General features: G+C 36.5%; 1 protein-coding gene across 3 annotated transcripts; it reads left to right on the top strand.

The window, feature by feature from the left end:
• The first annotated feature begins 1,972 nt into the window (after positions 1-1,972).
• On the top strand, positions 1,973-23,385 carry LOC129237269 (WW domain-containing adapter protein with coiled-coil homolog). 3 transcript variants are annotated; one of them, XM_054871908.1, is made up of 15 exons: positions 1,973-2,537; positions 3,065-3,248; positions 4,956-4,989; positions 10,216-10,315; positions 10,396-10,605; positions 12,473-12,904; positions 12,983-13,058; positions 13,125-13,210; positions 16,517-16,612; positions 16,682-17,172; positions 17,227-17,516; positions 17,582-18,009; positions 19,352-19,521; positions 19,605-19,732; positions 23,161-23,385. In XM_054871908.1, the coding sequence occupies exons 2-15, from the start codon at positions 3,244-3,246 to the stop codon at positions 23,237-23,239; spliced, it is 2,625 nt and encodes an 874-aa protein (XP_054727883.1). In that variant the 5' UTR covers positions 1,973-2,537; positions 3,065-3,243; the 3' UTR covers positions 23,240-23,385. The 3 variants fall into 3 exon arrangements, with proteins under 3 accessions (XP_054727883.1, XP_054727881.1, XP_054727882.1); XM_054871906.1 differs by lacking the exon at positions 3,065-3,248; XM_054871907.1 differs by lacking the exon at positions 3,065-3,248 and having other exon boundaries at positions 1,974-2,537; positions 17,245-17,516.
• The last annotated feature ends 214 nt before the right edge of the window (positions 23,386-23,599 follow it).

Raw genomic sequence — 23,599 nt, forward strand, 5'->3', positions numbered from 1 at the left:
GTATGGTGGTGCGAAGCCCACTGGGAAATGCTAGTTTTTTTTATAAAAAATCTGTTGTCGAAACTTTAAACGCGTTTTTCTCAAAACCATGTTTTCGAAATTTTGGGGAATCACTGACTCAAACCCATTCAACCGATTTGGCTAACAATTTAACCCGTTATTCTAGACACTCATATCTAGATTCCGGACCTTTAAAACTTTAAATTTTTTAATAATAAACTATTTAATTTAAACAATTTATGAAGAAAAAAAATTAGATTTTAAGAACTGTTTTCGCAAGTCCGCCATTTTGTTTTTGTTTTTTTTATTTTTGTGTATATTTTAGGCTCGGCACCTAAAATAAAGTCTACAGAATAATAATCTCTTTTAATTTTTTATTTCAGATGACTTTGGAAGGCTGTGTGTTTCCCCGAACCAACTCATCTTTTTTTTAAGGACTCCACTTTGACGTCAAAAATTTTAAACAAATTAATATAAAATTAACTTTAAATTTTTTTTTTTATATACTTCAAAACACCAATAAAAACATGTAAAAACTTTAAAACGATCGCATTTTATTGTGTTTTTAAAAAAGATTCATGAAAAAACGTCGAAATCTCGGTCGTTACACCAGACTACTACCTTATATTCGAATCAGTTGTGCATCAGAAGACGCATATGATGTTACAAACTGTCATCAGTCACCCTAGCGGCCATTTTCCATACGACTGTAGCTGTGGTGAATTTGTAAACTATATTTTATCTCAAATATCTGACGCTTAAACTGAGTTTAGAGCAACTGACAAAGAGAAACGTATCCCAAAGTAATTCGAAAATTACTTAAAAGAGGAGTTTTAAAAGTGTTTACTTCAATTAATTAAATAAGCACTCGATTTCGATAATTTTTTCTAATATAAGTATTTATATAAATTACTGATTTTCTTTATTTTTTGTTTTAGTATATTTATTATTTTATGACTAATATCCAATGTTAGTGTTAGTTACACTGAGAAGAGCTTTTAAACTGAGAAAATTAGTTATCTGGAAAACTTAGTTTATCAGGAAAAGAGCTAAATTTGCCTTGAGAAACTGGGTACTTTATTTAGTAAGTAGGTGTTGAAGAACTGGTCTCATCACGGGAATACGAATGGACGTAACCTTGTCTTCTAGCTAAACTATTTTCAATGGAGTCAAACTTTGACTTTCACTTCAACTAAACTTGAAGAAAACTCACCCTTTGCCCCGGTTTGAAGTTTTCAGTTTTTTAAACCGGGTTTAAGTCTACAAAATTGGAAAGCATAGTTAAACTAGAACTGGCACTTAATGTGCTGCACACATTACCGATTAATTTGAAAAGTTTTGCTCAGATCTCTGTTGCTTGGTTGCGTGGTCTCTCATTTTCGCCACTCAAGTTGCCAAATTGAGTTTTGACTTATAGTGTGTACCCAAAATTATCAACCAAGCGAAATATTTTCAAACGGTTGTTTAAAACAGTTTTTAGGTTGAATATGTGATATGTTTTAGCAGAATATGTGGTGTATGACAAAAAATAAAATCATATTAATAATTATTAAATAATAGGGTAATGGAGTTATGAGGTTAAGTAAATAATTTAAGTTGTCATTAGGAATTCTAAAACTGTTTTATGCTGATCTACCGAATCGTAGACATGCTAAGCCCATCAGGCTACTGCGGTTTTTAAGCCCGTTGCGCTTTAAACCCAGAAAAACCAGTCATATTTTTTCTTAATAATTAGATTCTCAAACTTCTTATATTCTCTCATTTGTGCATTCTGTCAAAAATATTAACACGCTTGCTCAACACTAATATTTGTCCTGTGCAACCATGCCTCTTGAAAAATGGCGGATTCTGATACGATTTCACCACACCACTAACAACACGTGCTTTCACTCTGCCATAGGGCAGTATTAAGGCGGTTAAAAAGAGACGAATAATTATTCAACGAAGGTGGTGCAAAGCAGAGGAATGAATAACACATACAAGACCAATTAGAAAAACCAAGTGTCATATCAATAGGAAAAGCAAGCAGCGTAGAAAAAATAAATTTCAGGCCAAATTTTATTAAAAATTTCCTGAGCAAAAATCTGCAAAAAAGTATTAAAATATAAAGAAATTTGTAAGTGTGGATTGGGTCGCCTTATATAGAGTAAATAGCGAATAAAATTGTAAAATACCGCTCGATAAACGGAAGCGAGGGCAGGCACGTTCGAACGGAGCCGTATTGAAAGTTTCGCTTTTTTACCGACGACGAAGTTCGAGTCGACGACGTTTCTCCCAGAAAAAGTGAATTCTGAGGAATACGAGGAAGTTTTGAAAGCTCAAGGGGTTGGGTTTCAATTGGAATTGCCAAGAAAACTTGGTGAAAATTTTGGTTGAAACTGACCAAGATAGCGGCAAATTGTTAACTTGCGCAAAAGAGTCCTACATATTTGTGGAAGTCGGGTGCAGCGGCACAACGAAGACGAACCAAAAAAATTGGGCGAAAACTTTGCATTGATGGTAATGCATGCTAGAAAACCACAACGTGTGAACGATGGGTAAATTTATATTTTTCTTAGATTTATTGAGTATATGTTGCAAATATGTTTGCGGCAGTAACTTTTCCAGCATTTTTATTTAACTAACACCGTTGGCTAAGCAAATATCTCCATATTATCTTTACGGCAAAGGTTGGTGCACAACAATTTTGCAAAAGTATCGGTGAAAAATTTTTTTGCTGGCATTTTTCCGTTGTATGTCATTGTCCGGCCATTCGGGTGGCTTTGATTTCATTGTGCTTTGCATTAACTTTTTCTCCCACCTTGGTTGATTATCTGCTGTTTGTCTACTTCATCAATTCCGATTGTCTTGTGTTCGTGCGTTCGTTCTTTTCCAATTTCTTTGATGGAATATCATAAGGAGAAGAGGAAAAAATGTCTGAATATAATGTCGATTAAGAATTATTGAGAGTTTTCACGAAATTCTGCATTGAAAAATTCCAACAAAATTTGTTGCAGAGTTTTTAAAGAAGTTCTGCTTAATATTGATATCGAATTTGACTGAATAATATCTGCAATGAATATAGAACTAATGATGGACATCTGACTCCGGGAATTTCTAATTGTACATGGTTGAAGAATACATATATGTATCTGTTCTGCCACTGCTGTTGCTGTTACTTCTACAACTGCTGCACCTCTCCATCAAAAATCGGCGTTGACGTTGCCAGTGCTTAGCTTTAGTCTTTGCTACATATTTCCTCATATGCGGTAATTATTTTTAACTATTTTCATTTCTTCCTGTTTTTTGCTCAACTTAAAGTAGATCGGAGTAAATATACAGATATACTACATATTAATTAACGTTTCATGGATAGCAAATTGTATTCAATGTCGGTATTTGATAATGTCGTCAAATGTAAAGTAGCTACGATATGTTTCTCAAGCCACACTGATGGTTAAATTTATTTCGTGTTAGTTGATTTGTGAAATCTGCAAAATAAGTACGTTGAATTCTGTGTTTAAGAATATTCTAAGTTTTCACTGCTTATGTACATATGTATGTGTACATACATGTAATGGAAGAGTTTGTGGGAGATAGTTTTCAATGAATTTCTATTGGTTGAAAAGTTTATTTGTTAATTATGAAAATGTGAAAGTTACTTATATTCTGTTACTTTGTCAACTTGCCCACAATTTGTGGACCGTTGGTTGTTTTTCTTTGATAAAAGCTCAAAATAATTTATCTGGATTTTTGTTGCTCGTGGCCTCAGATTCTGCAAAGGGTATATGATCGATAGTACAAAGTGCAACTAAATTGTCTTTCTGAGTGCAGGAACATTTTGCCGGTCTCTATTGGATTTAACTTCATGTCATTAAGAGCTTACTGAATCAAATGATAGTTTTTGCCGGTCATCAATGTCGATATGTAGATTGCCTTTATCATTGTGTAACATGACGTCCTGCCTCATGTTCAAATTGTACTCAGCATGCCATGGGGTTTAATATGGTGAATGTTCTCGTGGCATCTAAGCCAATTCTCCGCCGTGAAAAGTTATAAGATTACTGTTGCTTTAAAGGTACTTCAATGAAGAATCTTCTCTTCGTGGGCGTCGTTTTGCCAAATTTGCATTAACTATGAAGTACATAAGCAGACGATGAAAACACATATTGCACGTTAATCCCACAGTAGTCGGCTCTATGTGAATGAAACGCTTCGCATTTATTAAATAATCTATTCGAAATGTTTTTTATGATGTTCCAATAGCAACGCACATATTACTTTGCCTTCGAAACAATCTTTGTACGTAGCCTACATAGCAATTTCAGCCGATAAACATTTTATCCACCAATTCGAAAGGTTCGTGAATTGTTGCATGATCTAACTCTGGCTGAATGCAACCAAAAACCTTTCCAGTTGTAGCGAGTGCCAACTTCAGCATCAAATAAACGATTATAATAACAGCACAAAACATTCACCAAAAAATAAAAGACCACATAAAGAAATGCAGATAGTTCCGCTAACTTATACCCGTCTGTTGTGTGAATGCGGTTGAATTGTCCGATAGGTTCATGATACATGACGATACTTGGCGCAAGGTTGCAATTGGTTTCAAGATAATTAACTTGTACGTAACATTCGGTGTCGCAGAAGAACCACCGCAACTTTGTATTAAGCTCTTGTACAGACACTAATTTGGAAATATTAACTTCATTGTTATTTCTACCAATTAACCAATAGAAAATGGCAAAGTTAAATCATATCCAAATGAATCATGAGCGTCTTATTAATATTGCTGTTGTTTTGATGGTGTTGTTGTGTCAGTATTTGTATAATTCAAAATGTTCACCCTGTTGCTGCTGCTCAGCCAAACTGTTGAAATTAAATTGTATATTACTTAAATAATATAAAATATTATTATTATTTATTTACATAATTTCACAATTTTTTTAATGCTATTTTCTACATATTTTCAGCTACTTTGAGAAGCATCAGTCGCATTCGTATCAGGTGAGTGATGAGCCGCAATGGCCATAAATATTTTAATAGCAGTCATAGTACATACATACATACATATGTAGTACATATTTTTGTTGCCCCAAAACACACCTATGAATGTGATTATTCTCTTTTCATTTTGTCGCCACATTCAACAACACTTTTAATTTGTATCCTAATATATGTAAGGAATTTAGTTCTCCTTTAGGCGTGTATTGGAGAGCCTCAATTTCCTTATCATAGTGCCGTTTGCTTTGCATACTTTTGTTTAATGCGTGTATGCATTAGTTTTTCGCATATATTTTTTGAGCTTTCACTGGAATTTTTTTTTTTATGTTTTATTTTCGTAGTTACATTTTTATATACTAAGTAGTAGTAAGATTTTCCAATCAGGAATCTATTGTTTTACTAGATCACTATGTGTCATTGGCATCGAAATAGATATGGACATTAGAATAACGAGAGGAGTTGATTTAGTCATCTGTGTAAATTATAACTGTACCACGAAATGATATGCCAATTTGGTGGACCTGTTGTCCTTGGTGAAGGGAACGTTGCTATGCAAAATGGATATATATAAAGGGCGATCAATTTAGGGGTATCGGATTTTAAATTGAAATAATATAGTACATCGAAAATTCAAATTGATTGGGTAATCTTTATTATTTTTGTGTAGAACCATTCAATACATTTGTAAAAGATGATTTTGTAAAGATAATCCCTTTTCGGTCATTCTTAAACACCAATTTTGAGTGACTTGCGACTCGCTGGAGGATTGCGGTCGGCATCTCGTGTGTAACTTTAATAATGTTGACTTCTAATGCCTCAATCAAAGCTGGTTTTTCCACAAAGCATTTCGACTTTACATATCCACAAAAATAAAAGTCCAGAGGTGTGTGATATCGTCCGATCTTGGTAGCCAATCCACTGGTCCGAGACGAGAGATAAATTGCTCACCGAAACGACAATGCAGTAAATCCATTTTTCACCGTCTGTATGGCAACTAGCGTCGTTGCAGTCTTGTTGGAACCAAATGTTGTGGAGATCACAATCTTCAATTTCAGACATAAACAAGTCGTTTATCATGGCGCAATAGCGTTCGCCATTCACTGTTACATTGGCGCTATCCTCGTTTTGAAGAAATATTGACCGATGATTCCGCACCAAACGATTATTTTCAATGGATGTAATGACTGTTCTTGAATGGCTTCGGGTTGCTCTTCAGCTCACATACGGCAATTGTGTTTATTGACGTAGCCGATGGGCCTCATTGCTGAACGGCTATGTACGGCATAAGTTGACCTGAGCGTGCGATGAACACTTTTTAACATGTGTTGGTTTTCGTTATACAGTTGCACATTTTGTAAACGTGGTTGAGGCGTAAGTCTTTCCAAGATGAAATGAGAATAAAAGCTGAAAAAATAAATGATGCATTTAGTTTGATAGCAGTCACACGTGATCTGTCAAAAAAATATCAAAAAAATAATTACTGCCTACATCCTTAGTTGAGTGTTTAACCGAGCTCCTACTCAATTTGTGGTGTGCGTCTTGATGTTGAGCCATAAATGGAAGGACTTACAGTTCTTGCCGCCTCCGAACGGCATGTATTTTTTATGAGGAGCTTTTTCATAGCGAAAATACACACGATGGTTTGCAAATGCCTGTTATTGTTGTTGTAGAAGCATAAACATTCCCCATATTTACATACAGGGAATGCTGCTGGAGTGACAGTCCTTGGCCGGATATAAATCCGGGTCGTTTCGGTAACGTAGAACCGACGAATGCCTGTCGAGGGCGACTGTTATTAGAAAAAACCTTTTATATCGTTTGGTGGCTACGACTGCCTCCAAAACAGATGGAATTGACTAATAAGTAAATCCATTTTTCAAAACTTCAATCGAATTTTTCTAAATATGTTGGTTTATATAGCCTGAAGTTCAAATTAGGTTTGCCAAATTAATTTTCATTACAGTAATTTCACGTATTTTGATATAATGAAATAAAATGGATGTTAGGAGTAAAACTATTGCATATATGTACATAGAATTATACTCCAATTTGTCGTAGATCCATTGTGATACCACTGGAACTTTTGTTACACTATGTGTTCCTTTTTAAACCATTCCGTAGCTTTCATAAACGAGCAAAGCTTCGTTAGTTTTAGATGCGCTATATCCGCTAGATCTGTTAAGAATACATTACCAAGAGTGCGAAGTCCGCTTTTGGCTAAGCTTTCACGCACACACAGGAGGTGTCTGATTGGTTGCTCTTCTTCCGTGTTAAGATTGCTTCTACAAAAATCGTAGTATGGAAGTCCCAACCTTCTGGTGTGGTTACCTATTGTTTCAGGTTTCTTATACTTTCTCTATCAAATCTCAACAGGCATTCTGAGCGACCGCTGTTCCATTTCGACCGTTTCTGTTTGCTTAGTTCACATGTAGTCAGGTCAAATTGCATTTACCCTGTTGATGGTTTCCCTATCTATTAGTAATTTACAAGTGGTTATAGGCAAATTTCCTTAAGAATTATGTATACGACTAGGACTTTTATATTACTGAAAATAGTACTCGCCTGAACTAAAGAAGGTCACGTCAAATGTTTACAAAATTCATCTTTCTGAGCTTAAAACTAGGCGATTAGTTAATAAAGCATTTGTGTTCTATCAAACAGACGTTTGTTGGGTGGTACCACATTAACACAAGCACCGCAAATTGGAAGAGGAGCTTTGTCGGCTCAAAAATAATGTTTTTGACATAAAACCGTGAAATTAAAAACAATTAAAATATTGGAAAAATAATTGTTTCAACATTTCAAGTAGATATTCTTAAATATTTACACAGATAAACACAAAAATAAAACTAACGAGTCTGTTGTGAAAATCCATTAGAGTTGAAAAGTAAAATTATACCGCCCGTCCAAACGGTTCTTTTCGTTCAGATGACTTAGACTCCAACCTTTTGAAAGCTGAGAAATTTAACGGAATTCGAATATTATTCTTTCTTTCCCGTGCAAAATTTATTCTCCTCAATTCCGAGTAAAATTTTCGGAATAGAAATGCAGAGCAAAATTTAATGTTGTTGTTGTTGTAGCAGCATAAACATTCCCTATACATATGTATATGGGGAATGCTGCTGAAGTGACAGTCCTTGGACGGTTATAAAACCGGGTCTTTCCGGTAACGTAGAACCGACTGTCGCAGAATTTAATAGTTCAGGCTAATTAAAATGTTTAAGACTTGAAATTAGAACTATACTTACTTATGTACATGGATTTATTAAAAAAAAATTATTCTTATTTTTATTCGATTTTAAAGCTTGAACAATTATTCGGAGAAGTCGACCCCCATATTTTTTTAAATTTTGTTGTATTGCCATTTGAAGAAGTTAAACCTGTAATTGCTAGAAATTATTTTGTTGCTCCGAAAAATCAAATTGTTAAACTTTAAAAATTTTTCAGCATTTTTATACCAAATTTTTATTTGAAAAAAAAAAAAACACTACTAGAACTCAATATTTAAAATTGAAAAAATATTGAAAATAGAAAATTGAATCCTTAAACCAGAAATTAATCAAAATTTCATTTCTACCTGTGAAAGCAAAACTGTCTATGCTGGAAAGTAAAAGAAAAATAACGTTTCTTCTTTTCTTTACAAAGTTAAGATGTTGTTGCTGTTTCTAGTCATCTTTTTGCTTAACATTAAAAAAAACCGTACATTTCTATACGACCTGCTTGTGTTTCGTTATTCACTGTATGTGCGCATATTTTCAACAATTTGTTTTTAATAATTTCTTCTCCAACTGCAAACATGTGCAAACTGCATCGGTCTTCTCGTTTACTACATCAACCAACCAGCCAATCATCTCAGTCTACAATTTGAAAGATCTCCTTCGTTGTAGTCACTAACAAATAACAAGCAATTATTACTCGTAGAAGAGGACAATATAACTAAGTAAAAAAAAAAACTAAATGTTTTCGCGTCAAAAACGCCAAAAAATGTCTAAAACAAGAAATGCAAGCAATTGTAATTTTATATCGTCTACAACTCCCACAACATAACAAACCGACAAATAACCTCTCACATTGTGTGTTCCATCAACTCAAGGCAACTCATTTCGCTTCGCGTTAGTCAAGTAAAACATAAAACTAAACAAAAAAGTATATATATATATAAATTAAAAATACACCAATATTTAAACACAAATCGTTAACATCATTTTAAAGTGCACCTGCAAAGTTGAAAAAATTGAATTGAATTTGAATTGTTGCAACATCGCATAGAAAAGCTAAAGAAAAAAAAAAATTAAAAGAAAAATAAAAACGAGTGTGAGAGCGTTTTCAAATCACTACCAACTCAGTGTCAGCTCAGCGAGACGCTTCCTGTGATTCGTGAAGCGTTCTTTTAGTACACTCGTGAGATTCCACTGTTTATGACTACCACAAATAGTATCACAATAGACTTACCATTGGCACCCGGCTTTAACAAAAATGCTGCTGTCGGTCTGTGTCGCATAGATGATGTAAGTAGAAGAGCGCCGGTCGTGGGCGTACGCTGCGCATGCGCTTGTTAATATGAAAAACGTATGCCCAGTGGCGTCACATGACACCCAACAATACTGTAGATAACTTGAACACCAATTTTTCAACACACAAAACTAATCAATCTCATACTGCTACGGTTTCGTATGCACACTTGGCGGCACGACACGGACCGACAGGTGATTAGGCGACGAAGGGTGTTTCGAGAATGGAAATTCAAAGTTTGAATACTAAACGATTTTTAAGACGCAAAATTATTAATTAAATGTATTTAATTAAATATATTAGTTCAAACAATGCCGCTGGCAAAATACCAACCACGTATGTCCTGCCGTTAAGTGTGTTTCGTGCTGTTGCAGACTTTATCTTTTTTTATTCCCTTTTATTGTTGGCTAACTGTTGTCACGAGTCATAGCAAAAATTCAAAATTATATTATAAAAATCAAAAAAAAATTATTTCAATCAACGAATATCAAAATTTTAAATTTTATACCTTAAAACTTGTTAGTTTTTTCAATTGGCCATTCACATTTCATATTCATTGGCCATTCTCCAAATGTGGCAACTAATTTTCTTGGTGTTTTGTGTATTTGGTTTTCCCCTTTGCATTTAATAGTTTACCACCAGCATCTCATTTAGTCTTTCAGAATTTTTTACGCATGCGTCTTTTAATCATACCATCTTTGTGTTTCTACCTTACAGAGTTCCAAGTATAGTTCAAAACGCGATTATGAACGCGATCGGTCATCTAACTATCGCGATCGCGATCTGTCACCAGCTGTTGGTACTGCGTTGAACAATGGTGAGCACTGTTGCATGTCATTGAATTAAAAAATGCTGAAAAATACTTAGTAAATGAATTTCTATGCTTTCCAATTTCAGTTTCGCAAAGACTATCGCAAACTGCTATGAATAATGGTAATAGCGCATCGTATCGTTCACAATCTCCTGAAATAGATTCGCCATCGTCAAGAGGACACGGTTCGCACGATATACGCGATCGCGATCATCGCGGCAGTGACCGTTTCAGTTATATGCAGAAAATGAGGGATCGAGATCGCGATGTCTACAAAAAGGAGAAATATTCAACAGGTGAGTTGGGTTGAAGAAATAGATTTATGATGCTGAAATGAGTATTATTATCAGTCGCGAAGCAACAGTTGGGTATGCCGTACGCGCCTACCCGGTGTTTTGAAGATTCATAAGTTTAGGAAGTAGCTGTCGGTTGATGCTAAAATAAATTAAAAATAACGTGGAATAGACTGGCAATTTGTGAATTTTTATCCCGCCATTTAAATAGTAATGAAATAATAAAGATTATTGAACTAGAAAGAGATTGAAATCTAGAATTGAGATCGAAAAATCCCTTTCCCAATTGAACGTTTAATAATTAGCGGTGGTTGCCGTTTTCATGTTTATGAAGCTTTATTTTAGTTCCCACGTTTTTTGTAGAGCTGCATAGAGGCCTGCATATCATTTCCCACTTTCGAAATCGTTAATAATTTTAAACTTTTGACTTAATGTTAAGACTTTACATTTTTCTTTGCCACTGATACTGCACTATAGATTCTCTTAATGCAAAGATAACATTTTCGAAAGCAGCTTTTGAATTAATCCAATTGATATTCTAATATTTTTCTTGAAATAACTTCTAAAATTTATATAATATATATTGTAATTTTTTTGTATTATTTTAAAATTTAAAATATTAGTTTAGGGAAAAGAAATCCATTATTTTTGCGTAACATTTTTGCGTGAATGGTTTAAAACTGTTTTATGGTCGATTTTTAGCTCCTGGGTGATGCTACGACTACTAACCTGCCGGTTAACCTCGATTATTTCTGTAATTTTAACGACATTTTCTTTAACGAGCTCCTCCTCCTATTTGTGGTGTGCGTCTTGATGTTGTTCCGCAAATGGAGGGACCTACAGTTTCAAGCCGATTCAAAACGGCAGATATTTTTTTATGAGGAGCTTTTTCATGGCAGAAATACACTCGGAGGTTTGCCATTGCCTGCCGAAGGGCGACCGCTATTAGACTTTAAACTTTAAAGACTTTGAAACTTTTTCTTAATTTTGGTGTTTCATCGAGATTCGAACCTACGTTCTCTCTGTGAATTCCGCATGGTAGTCACGCACCAACCCATTCGGCTACGCCGGCCGCCGAAAATGCCAAAACAAATAAAAACTGTATAATGTACCGAATTTTCTCTTTGTCGGCTTCCATTGTTGAGACCCTGTAACTCACAACTGAATAGGCCTAGCAAAAAACAGCAAAATATTTTTCTTAGTTTGAAATGTCACCGTGTCAACGTGCATAAACTTTAAACTGTTTGATCAATACTTTACGAGATATAGATCACTACAGCCATGTATCAAGCAAATAATGGATTTCTTTTTCTGCAAACTAATATACATATACAATATAGTTGTAAATTACGCTGTAAAAAGGTTCTGCATGGAATCTATGTACATTAGCTCAATATACATATTTTGTAATATTTAACTGAGGTGAACCAAACATATCCACTCTAGAGCCAAAACTTATTGTGAGTCGAATACGATCTTTTAACACCCTGCACTTTTTATACAAATTTACAATAGTGAAATAGAATAAAAAAAATAACCTACTCTAAAGAATTTTAGTAGCGAATATTTTTATAACTTTGCCAATCTTGGCAGGTATTAATGAGGGGTGAGAAGTACCGTTTTCTGCAGTTTCTGCACGATAATAACTTTTTTTTAAGCTATTTCAACACGGAAATAAATATAATTTTTCGCAGAGCAATTTTCTCCCTCCGTTTATTTTTTAGAACTATGTGAAAAACAGTAACGACCATCCAACGTGCTTTGATAAGATCAGTAACATACTATAGGCCATCAAGAGATATGCATTTCATTTATAAATATTAATTAATATCACTGACATAATTTCCAAATTCTGATGTATATTTTCTAGATAAACGCGACAGACGCGGTGGTGGCAGTGGTGGTGGTAATGATCGTGATTCTGAATCACATCGCACCAATCATGACAGGCTGGATCGGCGCGGCGGTGGCAGTGGTGGGGGAAGCGGAGCAAAACTTTGTTCTTCCAGTAGTGGGGACAAACGTTCTGGATCGACAGATCGTGATCGAGATCGTGACCGTGATCGCGGAGATTTGAGAGATAGCAAACGTGATCGTGGCTCTGAACGTGATCGTGATAGAGAACGCGATCGCGATAGAGATCGTGATAGAGATCGAAGTGATCGCGGTGGTGGTGGCGGCGGTGGCGATCGTGAACGTGATCGTGGAGGTGGTGGAGGAGGCAGTGGTGGCGGTGAACGTAGTGATCGGGGGGAACGTGTGGCTCGTTGTGGCGATTGGAGTGAGCATGTCAGTTCATCGGGTAAGTATATTTGCGGGGGATGTGTGAAAGAATTTTATTAAATATATGGATTTTTTTTTTGCATTTATTGCGCTTTAGGAAAAATGTATTATTATAATTGCAAAACTGAAGTTTCACAATGGGAAAAACCAAAGGAATGGATGGAACGAGAACGGTGCGTTTTTGAATATTTTGATTAATAAATGTAGAAATTATTTAAATTCCTAATTATCGTTTTTAGAACTCTGGCACGTGATCAGCATAGAGAAAAGGATTACCGGGACAAAGATCGTGACAGAGATCGTGACGATCGCTTTTGCAGATCTGGTGAGTGTCTTTAATCCATAGGTCCCATTAAAAAAATATAGATAATTTATATTTTCGTTTAAATGAAATTGTTAATTCCGCCTTGTTTCTTATGCACATTTTTTTTTTTGTGATATTTTCCGTATGTTTTTTTTTTTTTTTTGCGAACAAGCTTTGGTTGAAATAAATTGAAAGTTTAAATATTTATATGTATAATATAATATATAAAATAGGCATTTCTTTATATTTGTCGTATTTTTATAATCTTCATTTCAAATTTTTTTTATAAAAAAATATACGAACTGTTCAAAATTAAATGCAAATTACTCCTAATAATGCCACATTTATTCTGCTCCGTGCTAGGGCTGTCAATTTTTCGTTTTCTTTTCTCAACTTATGCATATTGTTGCGTGTTTCTTTCTTAAACTTTTGCACTCTTACCAGGTATTTTGCATCCTCTATAAAAAGTGCGAGTGAGCGTTGCCCCGCTGATTTTTTTTTTGTTTGTGCAAACAAGTTCGTGAAAGTAGTTTTGCGAAAACTTTAATTGTAACAAAAAAATGGAAATAAAGCGCTCTTTTTTAATATATTAGTTTGGGGAAAAAAGAAATCCATTATTTTCTCGGTAGATGACTGCAGTGATCGAGATTTCCTAAAGTATCGATCAAACAATTAAAAGTTTATGTTCATTATCAAGGTGACATTTCATACAAAAAAAATTATTTTGCGGTTTTTTGTTTGTTTCATTCAGTTGTAAGATACAGGGTGATAACAAGATCAGCAAAGAAAAAATTCGGTATATTTCACAACGTTTCTTTCTGAAATTGTGAATGGTGTGCCGATACTGTAATGGCCTCGGGTGACGGTCAAGCATTGTTTGACAAGAACTTTATATGTGTGCGTGTCGGCTGATTGACGCTAATATCTAAAATTTTTGATTTTCATCATTCAAAAGCCGACAACAAGTATGTGTGACACGACGACACCCGACTGCACTAACACACACAAAGCTCAGTCAAGCATGCTGGACCGTCTCCCGAGGTCATAACAGCGAATTGGCTAACTACGTGCAATTTTGGTTTTGTCGATTCCGTTCAGGTATTTTTGATGTTATAGATGCACCTCGCACAGACAGGCCCGTCGTTGAAAATGTCGATAAAATCACAAATATAATCGATGTTGGTCGTAATGTTAGTAGTCATAGCATCGTCCAGGACCTAAAGATCGGCTATAAAAAAGTTTAAAACCCTTTGCGCAAAAATAATGGATTTCTTTTTTCCCAAACTCTTATTTTTTTTTTCATTCTTAGATTTTTTTGTTCCATTTTATATGAAATACGCAACATTTTCGGAGTGCGTATGACATTTTTTCCCAAAAAAGAAAACACCCATCATAATTTGCAAGTGGCCCATATAGAATTTTCCTATAAACATTTAAGTATATTTTAAGTTGAAACCGTTCTTTAACCTTTTTTATGATATCTATTTAAAAAAATAGACGTTGAAACCCCTTTTTTTAAATAAAAATATGCGAATTCCTGCTTTTACAGCCGTTAAAAAATATTTCAGAACGATACGCAGTTGTCTCAATTTGAGTCTTTTTCAATAAAATCACTCAAATGTTTTGCATATTAGGTTTTATTTTACAAATTTAAAATCTTTTCAATCTGCATTAGTCTTTTTGCTCAAGAAAAACATAAATATGTTTGCTTTAGGTACAAAAGTTTATACAATTCAGGAATCCTTCGAGAAAAATACTTAAGAACGAAGCAAAATAATAGTAAAATCTTTAAAAATTCAGGCGAAAGGGAAAAGTATACCTTAATATTTTGTGCAAAATTCTTTTCTGCTTTATTAATAAATCTCTATAAAGCTCAACGTGAATGGATTACCATGTTGCTTTGGCCTTTTCAAATAACTGATTGGTGAGATTCTGCGTACTGAGTGCATTTTTTACGTCGTTCCAAAGATGTTCTATTGAAATTAAGTCGGCACTCGAAGATGCTCAATCCAGCACAGTTGTTGTTGTTGTAGCAGCATAAACATACCCCATACATATACGGAGCTTGCTGCTGAAGTGACAGTTCTTGGTCGGATATAAATCCGGCTCGTTCCAGTTATACGTGGCACCGATTGTTGTGGGAGCGATCCAGAACAGTGATTGAATTTTCTTTGAAAAACTTCTTTGCAACACGAGAAGTGTGTTTCGGATCATTGTCTTGTTGAAGTTTTCAAATCACCGGTAAATTCTCTTCCGCATAAGGTAGCATTACATTCTGAAGTATATGAACGTACTTGACCGCATACATTTTACCTTCATTACACTGATTTGGCCCGACAATGTTCGACGAAAAGCAGCACCACACCATTATTGAACCTGCGCCGTGCTTTATAATTGTTGAGACGAACTTCAGGTCGAATGCTGGACATTTTGGACGCCGTACGTACTTCATATTATAAGGACCAACTCCACTTATTTTTGTTTCATCGCTGAATAGAATATATTGCCACTGATTTTGAATCCAGGATAAGCACTCTGGAGTAAACTCAATTCAGCGATGCTGTTGCCAAAGGCTTCTTCCATGCCATTCGACCGTGAAGTCCTGCTTCTGCCAGTCGAAGCGCTACTGTTCTTCTTGTTATTTTCTTTTCCAGTGAACGAAAATTTCTCGATGGATGTCAGCAGCACTCTTCCTGTGATCCTGTTTTGACAATTTAACTATCATCCTATCATTCTTGCTAGGCGTCTTTCGCGCTTTCTTTTTTCCGGGAACGTTTTTTGCTGTTTTATACGCAGAAAAATATTTCAAAGCAATAAAAACCATAGTGTGGATTATCCTGGACTTTTGCAACTCTATGATTGCTTTTCGAAGAGCTGGGGTGAATTTTTTCCCTATCGACATTATTGAGTCGTTTCAACTACTCCAGATATTTTATTTTTCACTTGCTTACCAGTTGCAATATAAACAGAACACAATTCACAAAATTTCGGTCGAAGACCGAATCGTTCTTAAGTATATTTCGCACAAAAATATCAGTGCGCTTACCAACACGCAAAAAATCAATGCGAACCCTTCAAGAGAAATGAATAAATGAACCCATTTCAAAGAAGGTGACCCAAGCAAATATATTCAAGCGCAAAAAGTACCGGGTCGCCAGCGTACTCGATAAAAGATGTGCTTATATGGTTGCCAACGCATCGTTCTTAAGTATTTTTCGACGTCTGTATTTAGTTGTTGGTCTTACCTTTCTAAATTGGTTGTAATTTTTTATAGAATATTATTTTTATTATAATAAATAAACTAATCAAATTGAAATATTTTTATAGCTTACGCGAAACATTCCAGTTCACGGGGAAATTCACGACTGAGGTGGAATTATGAAAATGATACAGGACCGCCAAGCCATCGAAGACGTTTGGATGGTAAATTTATTTTGATTTATTTATTTATTTTTATCATTCTTTATACCCTCACCTTGTTTCTATCGAAAGGTCGCATCGCCGAAAACCCTGACATGGACATTAGTCCAGGTGACTCCACGCCAACGTCGGAGGCTAACTACCCGCTAACCGGTGCGGCTTCAGTTCATGGTCTGGTGAATGCGCAGCATAATGACCTATCATCAATTCCAACATCTACTGTAGGCCTGCCGAATGCATTACCACGTCTAGCATCGCATCCCAATGCCAGTACTGTTATGTCATCCTCCTCCTCCGCGTCCGCTTCTGCTGCAGCGGCCAATGCAGCAGCTGCATCAATGCATTTTTCCGCGTCATCTGCGTCGGGGCATGGCACAGGCGTTGTAGTGGGCGGAGCAACAATGTTGCCTGCCACCGGGCTCGCCTCCGTGCCATCGAGTGCGGGCGTACCAGTGATGGTTGCAGGTGTTTTACAGACACAAAACAGTAGTAATCATCGAAAAATGGATCCAGTGGCAATGCTGCAACAGCAGGCGCATCTAGCGTCGACTACATCGCCAAATGTGAGTTGAAATGCTTATTGAAATTGCGATAAAGTAAATTTTCTATGCTTATAGTCAACGTTAACGAATCAGGTGGATCATCACATGAATTCAAATGCTCCCGGGCCGCCAAAGTTGGGCACAAAGGAGCAACAGGAAATGATGTTGAATTCGCAACAGAAGGCGGCATTGTTAATGCGGCAACAGCAACAGCATCAACAGGCGGCGTTGCATCATCATCATACACTGTCACAACATGGCGTTAGTGGCAACGAGGCGGTACATATGATGTGCAATGCCGGCACTTCCATTGATGGCACCAATCACGCGCTGAATACGACCTCATCAGCGGTGATAGTACTGAGGTAAATCATTTCTAATATTTATAATTAACTATTAAAAAAAATTTGTCTTTGTTATTATATCTCAGGGATAATTCAGTGAACTCGCCACACTACAATCTAGGTCATTCACATGGCATGTCGCCGATGGGCTACAATACAAAAAGTCCTATAACTAGTGTTGGTGGCAGCGGCGGTGTTGTTCCTGTATCCGGTCACAACAATAATGTGGGCGGGGGCAGCGGCGTTAATATGGGTGCCGGCTTAAATGCTGGTGCATACGCCGTCTGTAACACACCGTACGGTTTAAAGACTGTCGAGGGCAACAGTGGCAATGTCATGAATTCGATTGGCAGCAACAACAACAGTGGCCTCTGTACCTCATCTAGTTTAGTGAATGTCAGCGTAAATGCTGGCGGTAGTGGAGTTATTGGTATTCTGCCTGGTGAGGGACCGCCGACGCCTACACAAGAAATGGACCTAAATGTCGCTGCGATGGAACAGCAACAGAGAAAGAGTATGTGGAATATTTTTTTAATTATGAATATCAAACAGTTACTGGAATCCGAGTGAAAATGAATATGAAAATGAACCTTAAAAGCGAGTGAATTCAGTTTCGGTGTTATGAAAAACGAATTATTAGCTCATTTTTGAACTCGCTCATTTAGATTCACCCTAGAAATGTAAAGCTGACAGCTGTCAATTTAACCAAAGCAAATAATACATTTTTGAATAAAAAACTAAAAAATTAGTGCATAAACTAAGTTTGCGGTTATTTTGATAGCAAATGAGAGACTTGCAGACTAAGTCTTTAACAGAAAGATTCTATTCGTACCCAACTACCAGGCCGATAAAATGTGTTTTTGGCATGTTATTAGACACATCGTTTTTTTTTTTTTTTAAAGAAACATCCAATTGGCGGCCACAGTGAGGTTTCTGGCGAAAGGAGGCTTGTGGATCTATGGGTACGGGTCATTGGCTGATTATTTTAGCCAAATTTTGCTTCCAACAAAGTTAAGCCTGACTTAGTACGATATAACGGAATCGAAACAGCATTTTCTTCAATACTATTTCCCAGCCAGGCACAAACTTTTGAGTAGACTTTTCTTTTTTAGCTCGACGACTGCGATTTATAAATGTTTTTTAATATTTATAATAAAATATTAAATTTTTGAATGGGAACTGCTGGCAACACACCATTTACGTCATATCCAATTATTTAATGCCAAGTTTTTGGCTTTTTGTAAAGAAATCTCAGAAATTGGTTTTGTGAGTCACGTCGATTTCAAATCATACGGCTTGAAGAATCTGCCAGTACAAGCTTTCACAGAGCATCAACTTTCGCGTTATAGCCTTTTACGAACCCACTCGAAACATCCTTATGGTCTTCCATAAATTTAAGAAGGATTGTCTCCTGAGTAGAATTCTTATATTTTCCCTTTAAAAAAAGGTGTATGCTAGATTTCTTGTTTTTCTATTTTTATTAATGCTATTATTAATAAATCTAATATAGTAATTTTAAATTTACTCACATCTTTGCTCCGATAAAATTCACAACTCCAAACTCGACCAAAATCGCGAGAGCGGTTATCGCGCCAATTAAAAAGAAGAAATAGAAGTTAATACTAACCACAAATTTTGTTGTGAATTCGTTTCTCAGCACATCCAAATCCACTCGGAATTCGTTTTAGAAAAATAAATGGAAATTAAATATCAAAATTGAAACACAGAACACTTAATGTCGGGTTCACAAAGCATTTCATTGAAATTCAGTCGAAAATGAATAATCGAACCTCCCTGTATATGAAAAAAAGAAAAAAAAAACATTTTCTAACACAACATCCATTTTATTTATATAGTGGAAAATACTTCATCCGCGTCGTTGAGCACATTGCAGAGTTGTGTGGCGTCATCTGTGCAGGCGGGCCGTTCACAAGGCCCAGAAATTTCACCGAAATTAGCAAAGTATTTTAGGGCTGATTTAATTACACATGTCACCAATTGGCAAGCAGATATTTTGGAGAAACAGGTAATGCAAGAGGTGCAGAAGTTTGACAAATCGAACGCAATTTATTTAATTTTCATATATTATTTTTTTATTCCTGCTTTCAGGCGCAAAAATGTTCTGAAGAAACACATTTGTACGGAGATTTACAGTGTACCAAAGTGTCGGCAGAGTTGAAATGTGCTAGAAGCTTAGTTAGAATAACTGAAATCAACGCAACACTACAAGAACAAAAGTGAGTGGACAAATATTAATATAATATTTCTTTAAATTTATATAATAATTTTAAGTGAAAAAAGCAATTTCGAAAGTATGGCAGGATCATCCAATTGGCGGAGAAATATTTTCTATTTCTATATTTCTCTTCGTACAGATCTCACCGTGCGCTAACTCGGTTTTAAAGGTTGTGCTAGAGCTATCTTTCCGAGTAGGCTAGATTGGAAGGAGGGGAGAGTCGGCACGGATATAGGTACCTCTGTTTTTACTGACGGATCCAAGATGGAATCTGGAGTTGAAGCGGGGTTTCTCTAAATTATCCAATATTTCAGTCTCCTTTATACTGCCGGAAACGAGCAGCGTCTTTCAAGCAGAGGTCTTCGCGATCCTGCAAGCATGCAAAATGCTTAGGGATCGGTGTTGGGAGGAAGACATTCATATTTTTTCCTATAGTCAAGCTGCGATCAAGGCCCTTTCGTCGCCGTATTGCAGCTCTCTTCTGATCAACTCCTGTAAGGAGGAACTCAACCGTCTCGCGCGTTCAGGAAACATTTCCCTTATTGGGGTTCCTGGGCACTGGAATATAGAGGGAAAGGAAATTGCCGATGAGCTTGCTAGGAGGGAACCGGTTTCAGTTGACCCATCTCGGACATCGACCCTTGACCGTTATTAAAGGGAAACTACACAATTTGTTTTTAAAAAGAGCGCTAGATAGATGGAGGTCTGTCTCATCGTGTGCTATTTCGAAAACACTTTGGCCTCAATATGACAGAAACAGGACGCAATAGGTGATGGGAATGAATGCGGGGGATTCAATCTCCAAACTCATTGCGGTGTTCACTGGTCACTGGGTGATCGGAACTCATGCGGAGAAGCTTGGACTTCCGTACAACCCCTATCGCAGAAGCTGTGGGGATTCTGCAGAAAGTTGAGCACTTTCTTTGCAAATGTCCGGCTCTGGCGGCTAGCCGCTTGGATTTCTTAGCGCACACTTTTGGGATGGCCTGAAGAAATTCTCCAGCCTAGAACCCTTTTCTCTCCTCCACTACATCAATAGGGAAATATTTTATTCAAACGAGGAGGTGATTGCAGAAACAAATGGCTATTTTTCAAACTTGGACAAAACCTATTGTTCCGAAGAGATCAGCAAACTAGAACAGCGTTGGACGAAGTTTAAGGGCATAAAATGAAACTATGTTGACCTTTCAAACGGCCCTCGTATCTAGAAAATCATTCCATAAAATTGCATGCCCGAATCAAGTGCTCTTTATTCATATTGACCATAACGGCATTAATTGCAGACGTCAGAGAAGAAATTGTGTTATGAGAATGCTTATTGGTTGTACGCTCAACTACGCCGCATACGTAGTAATCCAGGGGATTGAGGTCTGGGCAGTTAGGCGGCTATAAGTTCGGTGTTATGTGGCCATGAAAATTTTCAGGCATAAAATGTTATGTCACTATTGTTTTGTGTGAAGGGGCAGAATCTTGCTGAAAGCCTGTACGCGGTACACTATCAATCGAGGGTTTCACTACCGTCTCTAGAACATCGATATATGCAGTAGAATTCACTGGAAATGCTTGAGTAAAGAAGTGTGGCGGCATGACATGTCCTTTCTTTGCCAAAACACCTGAAACCATAACAGTGGCTGGGTACTTCATGTGCATGGAACCCTTGTAGGATTGAAACATGACCAGCTGTAATTTCTGCGATTGGTTTTTTGGTCTTGATCAAATTTTTTTCGTCAGAATATCCACAACAGCTCAGGCGCTTCAAGGTGTTTAATTTTTTTTAAAATGCATTTTTATCTGATAACTTCGAGACATTAAACTTTTCGCGACGGGTGCCGTGTATATACAGAAGGCCCTTGGTGTATCACTGAGGCTGAAACCGCCTATATACATTCGACAGCCACTTTTTGGCACACGAAGACTGACGACGCGAAAAGTGGCAAATTATCGTACAGGTGTGCCGTCGCGAAAGGGTTAAGCTCCCTCGCAAAGGCCTTCATTGATTTTGAAGGACTCTCCTCAATGGTCGCTCGCTTCGTTGAATAAATTCTGCAGATCGGTCAGTGTCAGAACGTTCCTCGTACATATAAGCATATGAGAACTTTGAATAACTTTCAGAGTTTTCGCTCGACTTGTTCGAATAGAAAAAGAAAAATAACAAAGTTTGACAGAAGAAGAGGATATCCAATGGCAGTGTGGTAGCTGTAGCCTATGTGTGTAGCAGCTGTAACCTGTGGCCGGTCGCTTTCATTGTGTTCAGAATGTGCGTACCGGCGAAAATACTGCAATCGCCCATCGCCTTCAGTGTCGCTTCTGCAGCATTAAAAATCCTCGAATCGAGCATGAAAAACCTCTGTATGATGTTAAAGTCTCTGTTTAGAGTGAGGTTTGCGCGATAAATATTATCGGGCCATTATTTTTCGAGAATGACGAAGACCATACACGTCGGGTAAATTCAGGTCTAGCAGGATGGTGCATAATGCCATACGGCACGACAGGTGATGAACTTACCCAAGACAATGTTCTTTGGTGGCTCATCTCTAAAAACGACGGTTTCGACTGGTCTCCTCGCTCGCCCGCTTTTACAGCGCCGGTGTTTTTCTTTTGGGACTACTTAAAGGTAAAGGTGTACACTAATAAAGCTCAAGCACTCGAGCGAAAAAGGGCTGGCGAGAAGAATGGAGGCGTATTGTAGAGGAGGCAATGGCGCACCCCGGACTGTAATGCCAAGATGATGATGAATTAAAATTTTAACCGGGAGAAATTGAAATTTTTTTTGAAAGTTTTTTCTAACAGCGTTCATTTCCTCGGCAGGCAATGACAAACCTCCGAGTGTATTTCTGCCATGAAAAAGCTTCTCATAAAAACCATTTGCCGTTCGGAGTCGGTTCAAAACTGTAGGTCCCTCCATTTGTGGAACAACATAAAGACGCACACCACAAATTAGAGTCTACGCGCCAATTATTTGTTTATTTTTTATTCTTAGTTCTCATGTGCTAAGTAATGGCATAATTGTTTTTTGATTATCTTAAATGGGGATGCTCTTTATTACAGCAAAAAACACTTATTTTGTGATCGGTTTGATATCATTAATCAAAATTTTAATTGTAAGTTTCTAAGATCCGAAAACTCGTATTCAAAATCTAAACTTTTTTTTATATAGTTTTAGAATACAACAGAACGATTATTTTCATAAAAAATTTGCACGATTTGCAATCGTTGCTCAAGTGTGTAGCGTTCCATGGTGAAATGTATACTAATGAAGTTTACAAATGACAAGCGAAAAATAGAAAATATTGCGTCGTTCGCCCTCCCTATCGGAAAAAAGTTGAAGCGCACCTATTGAATAACCCTATATAATATATTATTTTTCAATTAATTTCCAATTTCAATATCTGAGTCTTCCATTAATCATGCTTCTCTATTCTATTGCAGAATAATGTATCTTCGCCAGCAAATTCGTCGAATAGAAGAATCAAAATCACAAAACTCATTTATGTCTGACGATCTTTAGCCAATATCAAATTTGTATTAAGAAGAGGAATTATTGCTAAAATTCACATAACCACATTCATATGGAGGAATTCTCATCCATGCAGCCACGCTCCCATACGATAAACAAGAATAAACAAATACAAAAAACAAAAAAAAAAACAACAACAGCAATTGTCAACTCTACACTAATATTTACAACTACTAGTAATAATGCAACCACAATAATAAAAACGATAGCGTGTAGACGACAAGCAAAAGCAAAGCAGCGAGTTTCGGCAATAGCGGCAGTAGCAGCAGCTGAGAATGGGAGAAGCGGGCGTGTGGTTAACAGTTGAAACAGCTTAGAATAAATAACGGAATACGATTAAAATACTTTATT

The sequence above is a fragment of the Anastrepha obliqua genome, chromosome 2, assembly GCF_027943255.1.
Source record: "Anastrepha obliqua isolate idAnaObli1 chromosome 2, idAnaObli1_1.0, whole genome shotgun sequence".
Taxonomy (NCBI): domain Eukaryota; kingdom Metazoa; phylum Arthropoda; class Insecta; order Diptera; family Tephritidae; genus Anastrepha; species Anastrepha obliqua.